Genomic DNA, 22745 nt, shown 5'->3' with positions numbered 1-22745 from the left:
CATCATCTTTTTCCATAATGTTGAAATTTAAAATATATAATCAATTACTATGCATCCATATAGGTGTCGTTGTAGAGCTATTAGGATCTGTTAAGGTATGTACTGCTTGGTGATCTACACCAGGACTCTGCTAGATGTCATCAGTGACTCGACGGAAAATAAGACACTTGTTGCTTCAAGCGTCCAGTTGAGCAGTGAGGATCAGTGCACCTGAGCCCAAAGGAGCACTGGAGGCTAAATTATTTACTCTGAAGTAGGTTAATGAGCACATATTAGCTGATCATGCGGTGCTCACCTTATGCATGGAGAAAGGGGAGTTTGCTGTGGATTGCAGAGAAGCACTACTGCTCTTCCGTGCCAGGTGTCCGGGGAGTGTTTGGAAAATCAGATCAAATCAGTGGTGCTACCCATTCCTTCATGGTAGCACCAGCCTCCAAACTAAGAGTCTGAGGGTGTCTGTATATCAAGAAAGGTTCCAAGTGGTTTGTCTCAAAATTGGTCAAGGGGGTCATTTCCTGTATGTTCACAAGACAATGTATTAACTTCTTAAAAACCACTTTCATGCTTTGTGAATAATAAAAGTAATGCAAAGTGAGTGCAACTTTTCAATTTAAATATCATCTGAAGAGTTTTCATTCATTGTCTTTAATCATTATGTCACAGTTGTTGATAAGTATTTTTCATTGAAAACCAGGAAGTTAGTTTCCTTGCACTGACTGGATGATTGAAATAGTGAGCTATGTTTTCCAGTACTAACGGAAACACCATGGCATAAGTATAACCATCTCAGGCCACTAAGTATCACTGTGTGTGTTTGTAAGTTAGTCCAGTAGTAAGTTCAGTAAGCCTGGTTCTCCTTTTTTCTCTCCTTATTTTGTTCTCTTTTGGGGAAAATGTGTTAAATGTATGTTGGTAGGGGTAGTAAGGGTCTGTCCTTGAGTCAAGCAATTTTGCATAAGTGATAGTAATTACTTAAACATTCTCATATTGCTATCATAGTTATCAATACTGTCAACTCTTCAGTGAGTATTACTGTTTAAAATACACTCAATAATTGTGAGACATTATTTGAACTATTCATGCGAATTGACTGAAATGATACCAAATTGAATAATTCTTGACTGCTTCACAAAATCTCAAGCTAGAGATAAGTAAGCGTGGGTCACTGTTCATAGGCATCGATTGCAACAAGGTTTCAGAGAATCCTGATGTTCCTGTTTTCCACATAGCCAGTAAGATTTCAATTGCAATAGATGTTATTATTTTAAACAGAAGTGCACTGATGCAATAACAAAGTGAATGTTGATCTGAGCCAGTCTTCTCTACCTAGAAATCCTCTAAATGATGCATCAGTTCTATTTACCTCTTTATAAGGAGATATAAAAATTTAAAATGAGATTAAGTAGAAAAGTATACACTTGGTTGATTTGAAACTCTAAAATGTCAGCACATTTCTAAAGACTGGCCTTTCAACAGGATCAGACCTGATTAAGCTTATAAATCTAATAAGAAAGTAAGTGAGATGATTATAGGTTGTTTTTTTATGGTTGTGATTGATGTATTTCCTTTCCTGCATGAATTTATTAGCGTCTTTTACAAAGACAACCCTTCCACTAATACCATGGTATTCCCACCTTATATGTAATATTAGGATTTGATCCACATGCTTTATTTACTTTTAAAATACATGTTTTTCTTGGGAATAATTGTATTTCTAGAAACTTGGTAAACATATTCTAGAGTGTTCTACCTTCATCCACCTTTCCCTAATATTAACGTCTTATGTGACCATTGCACATTTTTCTGTGTCAAAGAAATTAGCATTCTGTTAATTTATTGTGAGAAGTGGCTGGATTTAACAATTGTTTTGTTGGAGACGCCAGTGAACGTCACCAGGCTCCTTTGGGAAATTTCAGTGTTACTTGTTTGATCATCACCCACCAGATATTTTAAGAGTAAGCACAGTGCCAGAAAATCAGGCCTTTGTGTTTGTAACTGATTTTTCCTTTTCCCTCTTCTAAACCTTGGCTTTAATTTTTAAGCTCTCTCATTCCCAGCTCAGCTCTATTCATAACAAGTATTCTTAATAAATACCCCCAAGTCACCTGAAATTTGAAAAGTTCCCATGTGAACAGATTTTTAGGGGAGCCAATCTAATTTTTAAACATTTTCTTTTAACGATTTGTGTAAAGACCTCATACTGGAGAAGGCTCCATAGCTACTGATGTGAGAAAACCACCTACTTAAGTTTATGAAATTTGATATCCGCATTTGTAAGGTGAGGGCTTTGTACCTCTAAAACTTCTTGATTTTATAGCATGGATAAATGTAGGTTTTCCTTTAAAATTTTTTCTAAAGAAAAATGGTCTTGGAAATACTGTTTATCCTTTTCCTAAATCATCTGGATGGACTTGGGAGATGTGTTTACATCTGGGATATTCTTGCAAAATTTTCCTCTTGAAGGTAGTGTGAGAATACTTAATATATGGTTTTCTTTAATTAGCGAGAAAGCTACCATTTCATTTTCATAATGAAGGAAACAGAGTGTTATTAGGATTCTCTGAGTACACTTGATAGATTTCAGAGATTTCGGGACTTGGAGTTCTTGGAACTCACCATAGAAAGAGCTATAGAAGAAACATCATCTTTTCACCTTGACGGATGAAGACAAATCCTGCAATATGTAGCTCACAAAAGCAAGCACAGTTCTGTGTAAACAAAGGACTGGGCTTTATGCTGCCTGTTTTCCTTGTGCTCTTTCCACTTTGCTAAGAGACCTTGAAATTATTTCAAATCTATTTTTCATACAATGAATGCTAAAGGAGCTAAATTATTCATTGTAAGGGAAAAATATTTATGACCAGGTGTCAAGAGATTGTGGTTTTCTTTCTGGTGCTCCTCCTAAGAACCCTGTGGTGTAGAATCTAGAGCCAGATCCACTAAATAATTATCTGTCTGAATGCTGTACCTACTTACAGTATTTATTTTTAGGCTTTATAGTAATAAATGTTTTAAAGAATTCTGTGTCCTTTAGACTAGCAGTTCCTTATCCGCACACCAGTTTCAGATGCTCCTCTCAGGAATGAGGTGCACAGAGGCTTCTGATGAAAGGAGGAAGGAAAATGGTGACGTAAGCAACAACAACCCATCTGAGACAATTTCTTATCATGGGTGGATTTATGGAAAAATAATTTTTTAAAATGCCGAACTACGTTCTCAGAGAGCAAGGCTTTGCAAACGTTTTTCTATAAATGTATGTTGGGGAGGCGGTCTGTACTGGAAACAAAAGCTTAGGTGTGTGGGACAAATTATTTTTACAAACGTCCCTAACTTGTATACTAAAGCCAGTACACCTAAGTGTATCTATAGCAATCGAATTCCTCTTTATAGAACAGTTGTTCCAGGCACAAGGAAGTGAAATTAGAACTTTGACTTTTGTAATTTCAAAATTTCTTTAGATGTAGAAGGTGTAATTATATTTTGAGAGCTTTTGTTTGCTTGTTTGCTGTCAGACTCTAAACAAAAAATATTTACCCCTCCCCCTCCTTGCAGATACTCAATAGATATTCTGGAAAATGAGTAGTTTGAAGTATAAAATTGATAGGCATGGCAGAGGCTTAGCTTTTCACATAATCTTATAATAACAGACTTGACTTCCAGAACACAGCTAGCTTGAAACAGTTCGACTTGAAAGCTTTGCTCAGACCTTACCAAGCTCAAGGAGCACCGTGGCGTGGCGTGGCGAGCACACAGTGCCAGGCAAGTAGCTCTTTTCTTTAGGGCCATGTGAGGCATGGACGGGCTTGGAGCGGCACCTTTGAAGGCGTGATCAATTTACCACCCTCGGTGTCTTTCCTGACTAATTACACATTACACAATTCATTTTTTCCCATTCATCTCACCATTTTAAATGTACCCTCACCCAGGGAATTAGCATAGTGAGAAACATGGGTGGGCGCCAAGCAAGCTTCATCTCGTAACCCGCTTTCCTTAGACTGCGGATGAAAGGGGCTGAGAAAAGGCCTCCGTTTGCTTTGCACTGTTTTAATTCATAGACGACGTCTGAGGAAAGGGAAATTCTCCGCCAGGAACTCTTCTATTCTGTGCCATAAGTTTCAGTGTTTCAGATGACAGAGACCTTTGCTGGCCCCGGGAGAGCCAGCCCTGATTGATGCGGGCTGTCAGGCTCATCCCAGAGCAGGCCTGGTTTGGGGAATGGTCTTGTACATTGCCTCGTGCTTCTTTTTCCTTAAGCCCCATTCTAGAATTTTTAAATCAAGATTTATTTTGCATTCACTCGGTGAGACACTAATTCTACCTTCCTACATCTGAAAGAGCTCCATGAGGGGTCTCCTGCTTAAAACTGCTGAGAGCCCCTGCCACTGCCCATGACCCCCTGCCATGGCCCACACATATGGGGGGACATCTTCCTTTCCTTACCTGATTGTCCCTGCTCATCCTCTTTATCATTTCCTGCTTGCTTGGCTTCTTTTCTTCTGTTCTGCGTCTACCAGAAATCTGCTGGTGGCATCTACGGCTTTCTTCTGCTCTGTTCCTGTCACTTGAGAATCAAATTAGGAAAGCAGTGAGTAAACAGAGGGTTGCTAAGTCACTGGCTATTGTTCTTAGACCTTGTGGATGTCGGGAGAATTCCCTGAATTCTGTAACATTAAGAGGAAATGCACTGAGCACATCTTATTTCTTAGAAGAATAAGGATTCTGCAGACTTTCAGGATTGGAAAGTAAGATTACATGTTGTAGAAATAGCTAGCTGGGCAGAAAGTGTAATATTCTCAAGTCATACATATTGGAAGTTAAATTATTATATATCTTTTTTGAAATGTTTAGCTTTGTATCATTTGTATTCTGTTTCAGTTTTCTCTTTTGAATCAAGAGCATTATTTTTGTTAAAATTTTCATCTCATGTCTTAATTCTTAGGATTCACTATTCAGGGATAAATGACAAACCTGTAGATAAAAATGGTACTACTAGTAATACTGTATCATGTGAAAATACCACTCCTGGTGAAAGAGGTAAAATGTTACATTAAAGCCAATAGATGTTTCAGATAGCAAGGATCACTGTTAGCTAAAGAGAAAGCAGTCCGGACCAGTGAATTCCATGGGATCTAACATCAGCTCTCCATATTGTTTCATCTCTGCCTGTCATTCATGCAGCAGAAGATTATTTATTTATATAATTATAGATTCACAGGAAGTTGCAAGAAAGATACAGGGTGACCACTGATCCCTTCACCTAGCCTCAACGTGTTGACACCTTGACTACCTATAGTCCAGTATCAAAACCAGAATGTCAATATTAGTATAAATCCAAGCACTTATTCAGACTTCAATGGCTGTACATGCACTTGTGTGTGTCGTGTATGGTTCTGTGTGATTTTATTACATGTATGTTATTGCTGCTTATAGCCATTATGACAGTCACCATACATAACTAGACCACCGAGACAAACTCCCTTGTTCTATCCTTGATGGTTACATTTTAAAGGGCCCTGACCGGCCATCCAACCTACTCTACTTATGCTGGGACAAGGAGGGATTGCTGCAGATTGGGATTAGATTCCTGTTAGCACTCTTTGGAATGTCAGATTGCTGGGCCCTATTCTGGACTAGCTCCACACATTACACTAGCAACTAAAAAGAAGGGCAGATGTTCAGCAATTTGAAAATAAGGGAATGAAAGCTAACAAAAGGTTTGTGGTGGTTGACTGGCCTTTTTCATCACAATTCTGGACTTTTTAAAAAAGGTGATCTTTTTGCTGTGTGCAAATGGGCTGAAGGAACATGAACAGTCGCTGAAAGCATCACATGAGGGTGTGAGACAGAGCGTGCATATTACGGACATAACCCCGGTTTTGTCTTACAGAACCTTGGCATGCTTGCTGGGGAGGCAGTCAGTCGACATCCATATAGAAGGCCAGAGATTTAGGTATAAATACGGAATTAATATCTCTGCTCCAAAAACTGAATGCCTCCTCCCTCACATCTACGAACAAATTCACCAGATAATTTGAGAATTTTTCCCTTTGTAGTTTGTCCTAAAGCTTGCTATAATTTAATTACTACTTAAAACATAGAAGTTTAGAGGAGTCGGGAATTGGCAGATCCTATATACGATTTACCTGCTGACCAGCTCTGTATCCACTTTGGAGTTATTTTGGTGCTATGCACCTTTCTGGATGAATGTGTTTATCAAAAAGAACAGAATTTATTTGGAAAGTGTGCAGGGATCAAGGCGTTTCCTCCATATCAGCATCAAAGAAACTAAAGATGTAAAAAAGAGGCTTCATTAGCTAATTTGCCCTATTTCCATATAAATTTCAGTGAATAATTTTCAAACAGCCTAATCTATTTTGGTTTAAAATAAATGGAAACTCAGTGCAGATTCTTATTAGAGCTTGAAACTGCTGAATGCTGTGTTTTCTGGCTTGTTTTCCTTTTTAGATCCACTTGACAGTTTCCATAGCCAATTACTGTGTTCTCATTTGTTTAATTCCAGCAGAGCTGTAGGCTTTTTAGGATCGGGGGGAGGGGGGGTATCACTGTTATGTTACAGTTTATCAACAGGGAAGGTGGCACAGAGAGAGAGGTGGGGAAAGTGTGTGTGTGTGTGTGTGTGTGTGTGTGTGTGTGTGTGTGTGTGCGTGTTGCAGGAGGATGAGTCAAAGTTAAAGCAGCAAAGTGAATTTTAAATTACTGTTGGGCTTGGTCACTAATAGTGCTTTTTTGAAGGGTGTTGTCAGTAATCAAATGCAGGGAATAGTGGGGTTCCCCATGGCCTGATTTTTTTGTAGGACATTCTGTATCATGATGAGTCATTCACAGCAAATGTTTTTGCTAAGAAAACTGAAGAATATGAACCCTTCAAAATACAGCTTTTTCACGAGTAAATAATTTTTTTAAAAAATATCGATTTAATGTGTGTAGTGCTAATGTGAGATGGAAAAAGTCTTATAATTTGTGGGGAATTTGTTAATAATTATTTTCTTTGTGAAATGCACAGCTTTAAAACTTCCCAATTTTAATGTTCTGTGCATTCTACTTAGGGGAAAAGGGCATTTGTCAAAAATTGCTGTCTTTATTATCATTGAGTCATAAGCTCACTGTTCAGCTTTTAGAAGCACTAACTGAATCATTTTTAAAAGCTGAGGTAGAGACAGTTCTTGAAATGAGCTAAAGGAGGCCTTTGGCATATTTTCTGTTGGTGGTGCCCAGGTGCTTTCCTGAGAGGGAGTGATACGGATACTTGAACTCACACTCACATGATCTTTCTTGCGCTGTGAGGTCAGACTCTTCTAAAAGAGATCTTCCACAGTTCATTAGACTGAAAATGTGCTTTAATGCAGTAGCCCTAAATAATTACCACACTTTTGAGAGTACAGCAATTTGGAATGAGGAAATTCATGAACATTCAGTAGAAAAGTTTTACAGCTCTTTCACAATGAGTCCATCGCTGCGTTTGTCACAGCACTGAAAATTATCTTTGTGGAATGTATGTATTCACCTTCACAAGGAGTGGCAAAGTAGGGAGAGTGGCCGGTGTAGACTGGATAATGATTAACTCGCTCTCCATATTTAAAATAAATAAAAATGGTACTTTGTGGTCCCTGGTTGCTGTGAGCATCAGAGGCAGTTCTTTTCAAACCCTTCAAGACACAATAAGCGGTGAGCATTGTGTGCAAGTGAACCTCCATGTGTGGGCCCAGTGGAGAGCTCGTGCGCTGAGATGAAACTCATACACGTTCTTGCGAACCATTGCCATAGCAACACACTTAAAATTTCCAAGGTCTGTCTCCCTCCAGTTTGCACCTGCAGTTAGCTTATTGTGGAACAAAAAGAAGGCTCTCCAAGTTGAAAATGCTTTGGAACGCTTGGGAGTGTGTTTTGAAGTAAAGTGGAATTTAAAAGTTGAAAAGCAAAATAGGACGTTCAAGAAAAAAGTGTATTTGCATCCTTCATGCAGCGTCTGCCTTCTCCCCTCTTACAGTGCAGTGTCCAGCCACACACATGTGGACAGTCTGCCCATTGCGATTGTTAGGACGGGGGCTGTGCCCACCTTGATGAGCATCACATTGCCTCCCGGCAAACTAGGTGTCTCATAAAGTAACAATGAGGGTGATAGCCAAGATGTATGCGGTGCTTATCGTGTACTGTAAACAGTGTTAAGTATGTCATCCATTAAGACTTTCTTATTTCTTACAACTGCACTGCAGAGACTGGTACTAAACTCCTCCCATTTTACAAATGAGAGTTCAAATAAATCGCACAAGTTCCGATAATGACGGTGTTAGAGCCCAGATTTAAACTTGGATGTACCTGACTCTGGTGACCTTGAACTAAATCACCAGGGAGCAGTAGCACAAAATCTCATAATCGGTACCCAGCCTTCTCAAGTTCTCATGCAAATAGCTGGTTCTACACAGTCAGAAAAGAAGTTACTGTGGAGAGTGTCCCTGCCTCTGCTCAGGGTGCACTGGCTAATTAACCACTCGGTGGGGACAGTCACAGCTGGCCCACGCCATCCCTGCCTTAGTTTACCTGTGAGGATAAGCCAGTGTTCCTCCCATCCTCTCAGACTGCAAGGCAGTCGAGACAGTAAGCCACTCCCCTTTCTTATTATGCTGTTGCATTGCCATCTTCTTCCTAGTAGACTCAGTAGAACCCAAAAGGAGGCTTGACTTCTATTTAACAAAGTTTGGAAAATAGAAACTGAGATACGTGGATTCTGTGAAGTCTCTTGGGCTCGGTGAAATATGAACAGGTTATTTAGGAATTAGCATAGTGAAAACATTAATGCATGCATCACCTACAAAAAATGTAGACGTCTGCCTTCACGAAAGACTTTTCATTTGGAAGGTTTGTGTGGTCTACGCTGTGACCCCTGACTGAGTGCTGTGTAGCACCCAGGCTTTGTTTTCTGAGAACCTCTCCAACACTCTTTCCCTTGCATTGACTTTGTAACGTCTGGAGGTGAAGAATCTTGACCAGCAGAATTTCCAGCTTCTAGCAGATATCTAGGAGCCAGTTGGAAGAAAAGGTAGATTTATAAAGCTTGAAAAACTAGTAGGAGTTTGCATCCACTGAAATGTAAAGAGCAGTTTGGGCGACACGTGGAACAGAGCTAGCGATGCTCTGGAACCCAAAGTCCCTGCAGTGTTGCTGACACTAATGCTCTTAGCAACAACGCCCAATCTGCAAGGAAATTTGTCTTCTAAACTTTTTTAAAAGGATTACCCTTCTATGACTCCCGAAGTTCTCATGATGATGGGGGCATATTTATGGGACTCGGTTTCTCTTGTGCCCTTAACCAGCAGGCATCCCAGAAATGAGGTCGAAGGGCAAAGGGCAGGGAGGGGCGACAGAGGTCTACATGGCAAAGACAGCACAGCACGAACATGGAAACCTATCAGAACCAAGTTAGACCCATCGTAAACCCAAGGCTTGGAAGGGGAAGAACTGTCCGAGAAAGAAGGTAGTTGACCACTTAGAGACCTGAGAGTTTTACTTGTGGCTTTTACTTATCGTGACTTTGTTAGTGACCAAACAATATGTTTTGGCGGCATCAAAGAAAAGGTCGTTCAGTAACGGCATAACTACACAAAACACTCAGATATCTCGGCGGAGAGTTCAGCCACAGATGGCATCCAGTGAAATACAGGCACCAAGGCAAGCTCTCCAGGGAAGCTCCTAGTTCTCCACAGAAGGCATCGTTCTCACCCATCCTCTGTGCGTGCATCCCAGCCTGTCAGCCACCCGCGATGTCGGCGGGTGCCAGCCTCTAGTATTTTCTCAAAGGTCTCGTCTAAAATTACAATGAGACACAGGGCAGCATTGAAAAAGGCAAATCATGTAAGAAAAACTTGGGGGACGCTGCTATTTTTCCTTCCCCATCCCCAGATGCAAACGTGGGAGTGCCCCATGGATGGACACCCAGGAGGTCAGAATCAACATCTTGGATCCCACAGTGAGCAGGACAGTTACTTGACAAGGCTCGTCTGACTCACACCTGACCAAGACAGCATAGGTTTTTCCTATTGTGAACTACAAGAGAATTGGAAGGGATCATGTAAAAAGCCTCCAAATAGGATGAATTCTTGATAAATGCTCAAAATGATGAATGTTTGGTTTTATCATGCAGCTGGAGAGGAGGAGCTCTTTGTATCTTCAGTACACTGATAATGTGCTTCTCCAGGAGGAAAAAATGTTCTTGTGTCAGATGCACAATTCACTGCTTATAGAATGTTCAGGTATGGAAATGTGAATTTGTCAGGAAATTGTACATTTTTGTGAAGAAAACATAGGGGTCTAAAGATTTAGGGAGTCCAGTCTTAGAAAGAAACTTTTCTTTCCACGTTGCCATGAGGATGAGTGCAAGACCATTCATGTTGAGAACCAGCTACGTCTCCATAATAAGTATTCAATATCTTTCAGGTACCAGCTGCTGTGCTAAACAGTATGCCCACCTAGCCTTAGGTACTTCACCAGAACGGTAAAAATAACTTCATCCTAACCCAGAAAGAAATCCAGAGAAGAAGAAATACTAATGCAGAACAGAAGTCTAAAGACACTGCAAGAGAAAATTTAGGAAACTTACCGAGGGCCACAGCTAGTCAGGGCCTGATCTGGGATTAAGTTCAGTCTTTTTGCTCCAACACCCAGACTCCTTCTGCCCTCAATGGCCAAAAGAGCTCAGAGAGAATTCACCTGTGTCACAGCCTGAAGCTGCCCTTTTGCAGTTCGAAGTAGAGAGATGCAGTCACTTAACATGTACCTCAATTTCAGCGGAACTACCACCTCTCTTAGAAATTACCTTTGAGAACTATTAAAAGCTGTCCATACATGCTTCGTGGACACCCAGTAGGGTGTCATATTGTCATATGTGTCATGCATATATGACAGATTATCTTGCTACAATACAGGCAGCTTCATAATTTAAACTGGAGAACTAGAAGTCAATCTTCAAGGCTAGGAATATCTCAAATAACGTTAAATTAATTCAAATCAAATCTACAAATATACAGAGCACCATCTTCATGCCTGAAAGTATTTTAGGAGAACAAAACAGACTTTTTATATCACAAATTTTTTGACACAGAAACATTTCCAAATGTCTTTGACCTGTGGAATCCTATAAGGGAGCACATAACACTCAAAAGAGGCCATACAGTTTTCCGGGTGGGCCCAAGATGTTATGGTAAGTGGGTTAGAGCCAAAACACATGTCCTTGGACTTGTGCTGGTATATAAGTTGAGTTTTCCACCCAAGATGGCTTAGCTGGGAGTTGGGTAGGGATTTTTAAAAACTGAAAGCAAAGGCAAAAGAAAGAAGGTAAGATTCAACATCATTTATTAATCAAAAAATGAAAGTGCACCTATTGCTTAAAGTGTGGTAGCAGTCACATTTTCCAAAGAAATTAACATGATCATGGATGGAGACCACCTTTAAACTGCAAAGAAACTGAACTGCATACCCCACCGCAGTACTGTAAACGTTGTCAGAAAATTAAATTTTTATTCTTCCCCTGAGGAACTATTTATGAATCAATAGTATTCAGCCAATGATTATGAGTGGATGCACAGATTACTGAATGAGGGAAAGTGTGGCAGAATCAGTGGAAATAACTTTGATGAGTGTATTTTCCTCTGCACTTATATCTGAATTTGATGGCTGGCCTTTATCTTCATGCAGTTTATTTCAGGAAGAAGATAAAAGTTGCATCTTACAGTTAAATGTAGGAGGAAAACATTCTAAAAGCATAGTTTCTGCAATTAAGTAAAAGTACTTATGTCGTAAGACTTTTACCATAGAATTTGTGGGTGACAGGAAGAATGGAGCAATGTTATATAGGAAAAAACCCGGAATGATAGCCAACTATTTTTCTCAGTCCTTTCTACAAAGTAGCCTTTATCTTATTGCTTTCGTGAAGGACAGGAAGGCTTCATAAAGGTAGGCAGGCTGGCTCACTGCAAGGCATTTTTAGCTTTGCCTTCCTTTTGCATTTCTGTCATTCTCTTTCAGTAAAAGATAAAGTCACTTTTCTCTATTTCTCTCCCATAGATTTCCAGCATGGGGTGTAATGTAGAAGTCAGTTATAAAGTTTCATTGTCACTTCTAGAGATGCTACAAGGCAGATTTAAAAAGTCTTTGAAAAATAGTATGATTTTGCCCCAATTCTTACCTTTCCCTGTTCAGAGTTGTACTTCTGGAAAATGATGCATGCTTGCTCACTCTCATGCTGAAATTTAATGAACTGTTATGAATGAGCAGTTCTGAGACTAACCATCCAAAATTAGGCTTTTTACATACAATGTTCTAGCAAATTCATGTATCAAAATATTATTTCAATACTTAAGTTCAAGATATTCGACTTAAAGCCAAGGTAGTTCCTCTTAACTGCACTCATTCTATTTCCAAAACTATTTGTTCACAAAAATAATTTTATAAATGCAGATATGTAGAGAATGTAAGATTTTGAGTGGTGATGACTTTCTATGTCAACTCTTTTATACTGAGGATGTGAAACATACACATAACTGTGTCCTATAGAAGTATCAGGGGAAAAACACACTGAAGTAATTCCATTGAAGTAATACGAACACTGCGCTGCATGGATCTCTCTGTCTCTCCCTGTCTCTCTCTTTCTTCTCTCTCTCCCTCCTCCATCCCTCCATCCTTCCTTTAATGAGCAGTGTTGGGAAGAGAGTTTTTTCTATTTGCATTTAAATGCTGTAGATAAACTAGAGCACGAAGCACGAGCAAACTCCGGTGCCGAGATGAATAAATGGTCATGTGTAATGAACTGAACTTGGAGCTTGTGCGTGACTCAAGGCTGCGAGCCCAGTTTTGCAGAAAACCTGACCTGAAGAAGGTGTTTGTAGCAAGTGGGTTGGCACTGCCAATCTTGTAAGGTACCACTGAGAGGCACACATATGCCCCAAATAAGCCATGCCAAGAAGTTTTATCTTGGGGAAAAGCAAGCAGCCTCAGAAGAGCAGCATTTACATGAGGCAGGCAGTAGAAAACAGAGATACATATCTTATTCATTTGAGAAGACAAGAAGATTGCAGGACATGAAAATGAAATTTATCCAGTTAAATATACTCTCAGCTGCCCACTTTAAGCACTCCCCCAAATTTTATATTGTTATACAAGGAGCAAAAGTAATTTCTTACTGGTTATAATGATCGCATAAACACTCTATTATATTTTCATACTTTTCAAAAATGTTTTCTCCTATCAAATTTTATTACCATAGCATCCCTATAAGGTGGAGAAGTTATGATTTACATATAGTAATTATTACACACATGCACATATATATATGTATATATATTTATGATTTAGAACACAGAAATCAGTCCAAGAGAACACATATTTCTTATGAAAGCCAGGGTGAGACTTGAATTTCGAACTTGTATCTGTTTTCCACTATTGATCCACACATTAGAAATTAAACAGAGATGTTTCAGCAGTGTCTCCCAAGTATATATTAATGAATCAAAATATGCACCATAAGGAATGAAGTCAAGATGTGAAGAAGCTTAGAGTTCCAGTTTAATTAGAACTAGCAACAGTTGGGTTCTCTTAGTAAGGAACAAATAATATTTTGATGTATGAGACATGTATAGTTTATTCTCAATCACTGCTTTGCATATATTATGTATTATGTATCATATATATTATATATTGTATGTTGTTTATTATATATTGCATATTCATAAGGGTGTTGCTCAGATTCTGGATTATTTAGGAGAGCTCAGTGTAGAACCTTATAGGCTTTCAATTCATGGATCAAAGTAAAATTAGAAAAGTAAACTTCCTGTTAAATAGGTTGTCATGATTTCTAGCCACATCCATGTTTCTTGCTGTTCCATACTCCAGGAATCTTGCATAGCACCAGGTGAAAGCTCTGTCAATAGTATATTGAGCATGATAATACTTGGAGGCAAAAAATGTATTTGGAAAACTGGCTATTTGTGCCTTCCTATATTCCTTTGATTTTGAACTTCAAGTTCTAGAACTGTCAAGGAAATGATACTACCTTGATCATGGAAGTCATGTCTCTATTGTTTCTGGAGAAAATAAAACAGTATTACTAATAAGTGATCACTTCTGTTTGTCTATTCCCAAGATGTAATTCAGGATAATTTGACAAAGCCCTGTTGATGATTGTATGGTAGAGACAAAGGTAAATATCTCACTAGCACTTATTTTGTGAATACAGTTAATAAGACAGTAAATAAGAAAGACATTGAAAGTTGGATGGATATTGAATGATAGCTTAGTGAGAAGAGAATACTTTATTGTTATTAATTTTGTAACCAGCCTGTAATCTTCAATATTCAAGGGGATTAAAAGGAAGGAAAATGTTAAACAATTTATGATTTCTTTTTGTCTTTAGCGATTTAGATATGGCTCTGTGTTCAAGATGGCATTTAAGGTCTCTAAAGAATAACTTAGGAAAAGATTGACAAAAAGTAAATGAAAACTGTCTGGATTTACTTTAGTAAAAATAGTGTTTGTATCAAAATAAGAGATTTCCATAATTGGACTCTTAAAATAGGAGCTGTAGCGTTCATTTTTCTCTCTAGAAGTTGCTTAATGTGCCTGCTGCCGCATCAAACAGCACAGGAGCGTGTGTGGCACTGTGTGTCTGCCCCTCCTGATGATTTTCATGGCTTTGCACCTAGTCAGTGCCAACTCTTCCTCTGCCACGTTTTCACTTACTTTAAATTTATCACGTATCTTTGTAAACCACGTCAGCCCTTTAGAGAACAGGATGATCTGGGATGGATTGGAGGGACAGATGTTTGCATGGATGTACCAGTGTCATATACAGGGAGAGACCATCACCATGTACCAGAGGTCCAGATCATCTCACATACTGCCATTAATTAGCAGTACACCTGGAGTTTTCAAAACCAGGTACATTTCTGGCGTCCCAACATGAGAAACCGAGAGCTTAGATGAATGATCCCTGAGGTGTGGCTCGGCAAAGGATGCTATGTTGCTGATAGTGAAATGTGACCCCATCTCCTCTTGTGCTACATGCCAACAAGAAAGACCTGGATTTTGGAATCTTGCTTTCCGAGACTGTCCAGCATTGGCATGCTGCAATCAGAAGGTCTCTTTTGGTCTCATTACCAGTAAGGATTTCGAGTTCAACCTGTGTGACTAATTAGTCCATGTAGTCACAATGGCTGGACTACAGATTCATACTGACACAGCTGGAAGCCTTGATTTACATTTGTAAACATCTGTCAGTATTTACTTCGGAAATGGGCAAAATCCTTTCAGGAGGGGCTGTGTCCAAAACCAAAACAAGTGGAGGGGAAACACATTCCATCACTCCGACGTCCTTATATCGACACCCACCTTCAGGACCTCTGCTCCCCTGCCAGCAGCATTTGGAGGTCTTATGCCCCCGAGTTCTCATTAGTAGGAATCCAGGTAAATAGATTATTCCAGGGCCTTCCTGACAGTTTAAACTTCACTTTAACTTTTTCTTTCAGTTGGTCCTTCTCCTTGCTTTAGCTAAAAATGGAAATGCGATATGAGCATAGAGGCCATCAATAGTTTACAGAAATAATAAAGCAGACATGCTGCCTTCTTTAAAAACAAATTTAGTTTCAAATTTCTTGACACCACACTTCTTTTCTGAAGCTTTACCATTTTGCATAATTTAGCTAAAACAATGTTCTTTGACTAGGCAGGAAGCCAGGTTTGTTCTTTCTCCTGTCATTCCCTTAAAATTCATTTCTCTGCAACATTATCTCCATATTTCTATTCTTTTCCATCGAGTTTTGCCTGTTGGAATAACCAGCATCAAATATACATAAAAATAAATGTTACATTGAGCAAGGCATAGGATCGCTTTAACATAGTGAGGTTTTCCTACTCAGACCCCGCTTAGCTGTTCTGAAATCGTTGCATACATTTTCGCCCCAGATGAGAAAATTCTGGAGAAAATTGAATGACTCTCAAGTCCGTCTTTCTTCCAAGCAGGCAGCTGATTTATGGTCACTTTTTGTAATAGCCTGGGGCATCAGTTGGGTAAGAACTTTAAAGAAATGTAAAAGCTGGCGGTTTGCAGGGATATTTAAGCTTTGCCCTAAATATTTGTGGGTGTCAGTGCCCACATTCAAACTGGGTCAAGGAGTACACAGGTGGGTATTTTTTTTTTGAGCAAGCACTTAATTACAGCACTCATAACAGTAGCACTTCCTCCTGCATTCTGGAGACAGATGCTTTGGTGAATGTTAAATAAAGTAATAGACACGGCAGCATTGTTATAGTTCCAGGAAAATAAACTTCTGAAATTGAATTGTTACTTGTATTAATGATTTTTTTTACACCTGCTTTAGAGCAAAGTGGGAATGATATGTATTTGAGGGACAAACCACAGTTTATACTTTTAATATGCAGTAAGAATGTTTTATGCTCACCAGAAAATATTATGTATAAAGTGTTTTCTATTTGTTGACTAATTCTCCTTTGCTATCTTTGTTATTCATGCTCTGGAGCTAAAATTCACCTTCTGCATAGTGGATCTCAATGTATTATTCCTTTTTTTTGTCTTTTTGAGACAGAGTCTCGCTATGAAGTTCAGGCCGGCCTGGAGCTCACAACAATCCTCCTGCCTCAGCCTCCCAAGTGCCAGATTACAGGCGTGCTCCACCATGCCCAGCTCTTATTCTTATTTTTATTAAACAGTGTGTCATTAGACTGACATCTTTGTAAGGTGTCTACTACTTCACATAGAGAAAGGTACCGGCAAGAGCAAATGCCCATCGGTCAGCCAAACACACCACATTTTAGCTGGCACCTTCCCAACACATCAGTCTGAATGTCAGCCGAAACCATGAAAGATTAGGCTAGATCACGTTATGTGAGTTTCTGTGGATGTTTTAGAACAAATCAAGGATTTTTCTATGGACTTAAATTCACAGTGGACGTCAGACTTCACAATTGAAGTTTGCTCTTTCTTTCACAAGCATGTGTGTCCTTCCGGCCGACTTTTCCTGTGGGTTTCTTCCTTGGATTGCCTCAGTCTGGAGCACAAGTGTTTATCACCAGGAATAAATGTTAGGAACACTGTTGTTAGCGGGGACGTACTGTAACACACTAGAGCTATCCATCCTCACACCACGTGCTTTTTACCGTATGGATATGCAATCAAACTGTATTTTAAAAAGTGACACCAAGTGTGTATACAAGGTCCAACATTAATGATAGTAGGAGGAGATAAAGTCGTACTCTGGGGAAAAAAATGACAAAAATACAGCAGTATTTCTCTATTCCTAACCCTTCAAATAGTCTTTCTGTAATATCCCTGAGGATGAATTAAACTGCCCTAACTTCTTCTGTCCATGAAGAGCTTCTTCCTCATTTTGACAGTGTTTCCCAAACCCTACATGCTGGTGCTCACAGGCACAGCTCAACGGAGTAAGTTTCCCTGACTTTATTTCATCAATTCTGGCCAAGCACTTTTCCCTAAAGGTTTAGAAATTTAATTTTGGTAAACATTTTAAGCAGTAACTGATGTTTGCGGTGTGCTTGTATATACCGCTCCAAATTAGGGAAGACCAGTGTGTTGCTTTGACCTGTGAGAGATTGAAATGCACAATTAGAGACACTTACTTAAATGGATTTTTAGGTATAATAATGCTTTGGCCCAGCCACTGTTCTGTCTCTTACAGCAGGTTGTCTCTTTTCTGAGAAAGTTTATAAACATCACGGAAAAATATACTAAAGAACAGAATTGATTAATTTGAGGTACTTAAATTTTTTCCTGCCATTCCCTCAACAGTAAGTGTTACAGTGGCAGCTCCAAACAGAGTGGATTAAATTTAAATTACACAGCTCTCGCTAGAAAATTGTTCAGTTAATTCTGCCTCCAAAGTGAAATTTGATTTTTTTTTCCTTCCATTTGAGCCACTTCCCAAGTTTTCAGACCGTGATGATTTCTGCCAAGACATCTATTGATTCGAGACTATGCTCAGGGTCTCTTCAGATAGTATAAATGTTTCCCCTTATTGATTCGAGACCTGCTACTCCCAAGACCAGTGCTAGTTTTAGATTTTTGAAGAAAAACTAATATAAAAATCAAGAATGTATATTTATTATACCAAATTAAAATGCAGTTTTGCAATTAAAACTTAAAATACAGTTTTACCCCAATGAAATATGGTTTTAAAATTAAAATACGATTTTATAAAAGAGTTATATTTGAATGGTGATTTTTTTCCGACCACAAGAGCGACAGAGGAGGAAGTACTGCGTGGCGTCTCCTGGGACTGCAGCATTGCGTTTTGTGGAAAGCACCACTAAGAGCATTCCAGCATTATCTGTTTGTTATATAACTGTTCAAAAGAAAATAGCTTTGAAAATTTTTGACCTCAGGGGTTGAGGATTTAGCTCAGCGACACAGCACCTGCCTGGCAAGTGCAAAGTCATGAGTTCGATTCCCGGTACCAGAGAAAAACCAAAAACCAAAAAAAAAAAAAAAAAAAGAAAATTTTTGACCTTTATTACCTAAATAATTTAGTCTGTACGAAGTGCTATCCACTGGCTAACATGTTCGTAGCCCATGAGTTTATTTTAAGAAGCAGTCTTATTTATTTATATTTGTTTGCCGATGTCACAATTTAAACGTAAATGGTAAAAAATGAAAACTTAGTTCAACAAAATACTAATGTAGCTACTGTATTTTGATACAAATACTAACATGAGCTCTTCAATTAAAAATGATACATATATAACTTTTATTTTAAAATTTAGGATAATGTTATTTTAAAATATAGTACAGGACTGGGAATGTAGCTCAGTGGTAGAGCACTTGCCTGCTGTGCGCAAGGCCTTGAGCCCAGTTCTTAGCATGAGAGAGAGAGAGAGACAGACACAGAGACAGACAGAGACAGAGAGACAGAGAGAAAGAGAGAATCATAATTGGTATATATATTCCTATATTCAGGAGTCTCCTATATTCAGGAGTCTCGGCCTAGTAGAGCACATCTGTAATCCTAGCACTTGGGAGACTGAGGCAAGAGGATCACTGTGAGTTCTAGGCCAGCCTGGGCTACACAGTGAGTGCAAGACCAACTTGAACTACCTAGTGAGACCCTGTCTCAAAACAAACAAACAAACATCCTGCGAGCAGGCATTTATTCACATCATCCTTCCTGTATCAAATATACTACAACAATTCATTGATTGCAGCAATATATTAAATTTCTTTACGAAAAAATGAAAAAAATTCTCTCCGAAGTTGAATTGAATAATTTAGTTTTAATTTAATTACATTTTAGTTAATTTTTAAGAGCACCTACTTGATTGAGAACAAAAGTAGCTTTCCACTAAAGTTGGCCCTCGAACAAAAAGCTGATAATATGCTCTGGGATGTGTTGGAGCAATTGCCCAGTGAAACCACATAATACAATAAAGTGTCATTATCTGGTCAGGTTGGATGTGATCTGCTCCAGAGGCGTGAGGCAGGAAGCTGAACGCCTTCTGTTTACAGCCCCCTCTGAGGAGGGACCCCCACTTGATAATTATGCCACTTGCTGATAACTTTCACTGTTAACAGTTGCACATCCAGGGAAGCCAAGGTTTTGAACTGTCTCTTTTACAACAACAGCGGCATAATGAATGAACCCAGAAACAGTCTGAGGAGGATTAAGAGCAGAATAACACAAACCCACCTCAAATTGCCGTTTAAAGGCTTGTATTTTTTGACAGCTATATTGTGAAGCATTATCATCTGAACAGGTTTCATATTCTTAAAGATCCTGTGCTTAAAATATTTCTAAGGCTAATGTTTGCCATAAAATCACATCGTCCTTCTCTTCCAATTTTGAAAAGGCCACAGTCTTCTTAAAACTTATGGATTTATACTTTAGTCTCTGGCAACATTAGGTGCCCCTTGGAAGAAAGTGAGTCATACACTGTTTCTTCCTTTTCTTTAAAGTAGGACCTATATTAGTTTAATTCCATTTTCAAATGAAAACTGCATCCTTGTTGCAGTTCTGAGTATCAGCTAAGAAATCCAAATCTCCTTTTCTTTAAAGTAGGACCTATATTAGTTTAATTCCATTTTCAAATGAAAACTGCATCCTTGTTGCAGTTCTGAGTATCAGCTAAGAAATCCAAATCTCCCTAGTCCTTAGCCGGTGTGATGAGATACTTTTCATCTTGCATCTTGGCTCTGTTTTGCTTTAGAACGAGCCAAGTCTGACGCAAACCTTCAGGAATTCTGTGCAGTCACTGTGCTGAGTTTCTTGCTCCTTGTAAGTGGCAGTAAAGAATAACCTTTGGTGCTTGTCAGCGTGTTGCTTATGTGAGTAAGTGCTAGAATTTACACGCTGCTTCTTACGGCAGCGGTGGTTATCATTTTCTGCTGTCGTGCAATGAAGCAACTAGAATGTCACAGAGGAATGTCTCTTCCTCCGCAGCCCAAGTACCCTTTTCATTTGTATGAAACTTTGATGGTGGAAAGGACAATAGAGAGGTGATGCTGCTCTCTGAACATGAAAGAAGCAGATGTGAATGTGGAAGCTGAACAGAGGTGAAAAGTGGCTTAAGTGGATTATTTTTGCTTCGCCTTTTGCATCAAAGACACTTCTGATTCTTACTTAATCTCTGTCTACTGGTAATGACAAGCTACATTGCAAAGATTTATCAAACACTACTTGCTCGTGAATGTAAAAGGTTACGGCTGTTCTGCTTTTAGGAAGCTGAGCACAAGTACTACATAAAGCCCACCGATGCATACATTGTTGCACTCCAGGGCTGTAATAAATCGCTAGTCATCTGTTTCTGCCAGGTTGTTTTTAAAACCTGCCTGAGACTATGTGCGCCTTCTCTCTGCAGCTGGCCGGGCGGATGTCTTCAAGTGGACTATCAGCATTTCTATGTCTTCAAGTAAAATAAGGTGTACTCAAGTGTTCACAAAGATCCTGCCACAAGGGAGCTAAAATAAATCTGTGAATTTAAGCTTTGTGTCTTTGGGAAGGAAAATATTGAATCTGTCTTCTCAACCTGGGAGAGATGAACAAACTGTTTTGCTTGTCAGTGAGACAAAGGAAAGAGGAGCTGTTGGGATCCTTTAAATTAATCTACTGACTGTGATTCTTTTGCAGACCACAGATGACATCCTCGTGGCTTCTGCAGAGTGTCCAAGCGATGACGAGGACATCGACCCCTGTGAGCCAAGCTCAGGTGGGTTAGGTTAGTCCACTTTTTTTTCTTACTTCCTTGGCTTTGCTGTAAATCATTGTTGCATGCCGTATTCCTCAGTTGTGTGTTAAAGCTGCCCCGTTACACGAAGGTGCATTGAGAGATAAGGGTCCTAGCTTTCCACATTGATAAATTTTCCACCATTTATTGTTTCAATATTAGAAGAAGCCCACCAGGGGTATATATTTCAGCGAAACGCAGGAGGACAGCACACCGGGCTGCTAGCTTGCTGTTCGCTTTCTATTAGCTTGTGTCATAATTTTTATATATAATAGCATAATGGGCTTTCCCTTGGGTCACTGATATTAAAATTGTAAGGCTTAAAAAATTGCAGTGCATTGTGCAAAATTACCTGACCTTTCCACTGGCAAAACATCTGCACCGTTTCACTCTGCCAGCAAATTACGCTAAGTGATGTATTTCTGAATTTGGGAACTGAGAGCATTATGGCCTTAGTAAAACAAACAGCAGGTAGATTCCTTAGTGGACTCAATAGAGGAAGATTTGAGTCGTTCCGTGCTTCCCGAAAATCCAGGCGAATGCATTTTACCTCAAGGTGAGGCCTAATTTCTCCTCTTTCTTTAGGGTGTGCTGACATCCCCTCCAATGTGATTAACATGTAAATGACATTTCCATTCAGCCCTTCTGCCACTAAGTGGACGCTGTGGGCCCTAAAACATGAATGAATCATAATCTGGATTTAGTTCTAGATATTCATGATACCAAATATTAGGGCCATTTCTGGTAGTTTTCTTTGCAAAATGATATTTCTTAAAATGTAGTAATACTCTACAGTATATTAACAAAACAGCTAGTAGATATGGATTAGCTACTATCCGCTAGCTCATGCCCAGGACCCAGGAAAACTTCATGTCATGATAAAATAGCTCATTTGCGTTCTTGTGAAAATGCCATCTTGAAGTAAAACTACTTCTTCGGACACTGGAATAAAAACTGTTTTGGGGTCTAGAGCGGTCATCTCTTTCTGCCTGTCCCTTCCCCCGGACTGGAGCTATTGGTTCCGGCCCCGAGGACCCAGCCGGTTAGTGCTGAGGAGCAGCAGGCCTTCAGCAGGGTGTGGGAGATGAGGCTGGGCGGGCTCCACCCTCCTTCCCAGGCCCCGCCCACAGCCAAGACTTCCCCGGAGCATCAGCTATGCTTAGCTTCTAGGCCTCTGCGATCATCTGATCATCCGTTCCCTTCCCTGTGGCCCTCTACAGTCAGTCCTTCGTGGTCGTGTGGACCACCGCAGTCACTCCGTGATACCTTCTCAGGATGCTTGGCCAAGATTCTGCCCTTGTTTCTGTTACTGACCTCGCTATTCTTTATGCTTGACCCCGGAGAAGAGAGAGATTCCATTCCCTCACTTGTTATATCACTTGTGTATCTGTCTTCTACCCACAGAGTGTCTTTCCCTTACCTCCTAGGACAAGGGCCCAGTCTCTCTGATGTTAATTCCCAAACAGGGCAGTTCTTGTATCGCGTCTTCT

The 22745-nt window shown here is 39.6% G+C and overlaps 1 protein-coding gene across 8 annotated transcripts in view; it reads left to right on the top strand.

The window, feature by feature from the left end:
* Nrxn1 (neurexin 1) overlaps window positions 1–22745 on the top strand; it is a 947027-nt gene that overhangs the window by 900422 nt on the left and 23860 nt on the right. For 6 of the 8 annotated variants that reach the window (XM_013517619.1, XM_013517621.1, XM_013517623.1 and 3 more), the window contains one exon: window positions 21159–21246. In XM_013517619.1, the coding sequence (XP_013373073.1) occupies window positions 21159–21246 (88 nt within the window). The remainder of the gene's footprint in view (window positions 1–21158; window positions 21247–22745) is intronic. The other 2 variants (XM_005391018.1, XM_005391011.1) reach the window with 1 other exon arrangement.

This window comes from Chinchilla lanigera, unplaced genomic scaffold, assembly GCF_000276665.1.
Source record: "Chinchilla lanigera isolate Chin_1 unplaced genomic scaffold, ChiLan1.0 scaffold00040, whole genome shotgun sequence".
Classification (NCBI taxonomy): Eukaryota; Metazoa; Chordata; class Mammalia; order Rodentia; family Chinchillidae; genus Chinchilla; species Chinchilla lanigera.
This window is presented reverse-complemented; position numbering and strand designations above follow the sequence as displayed.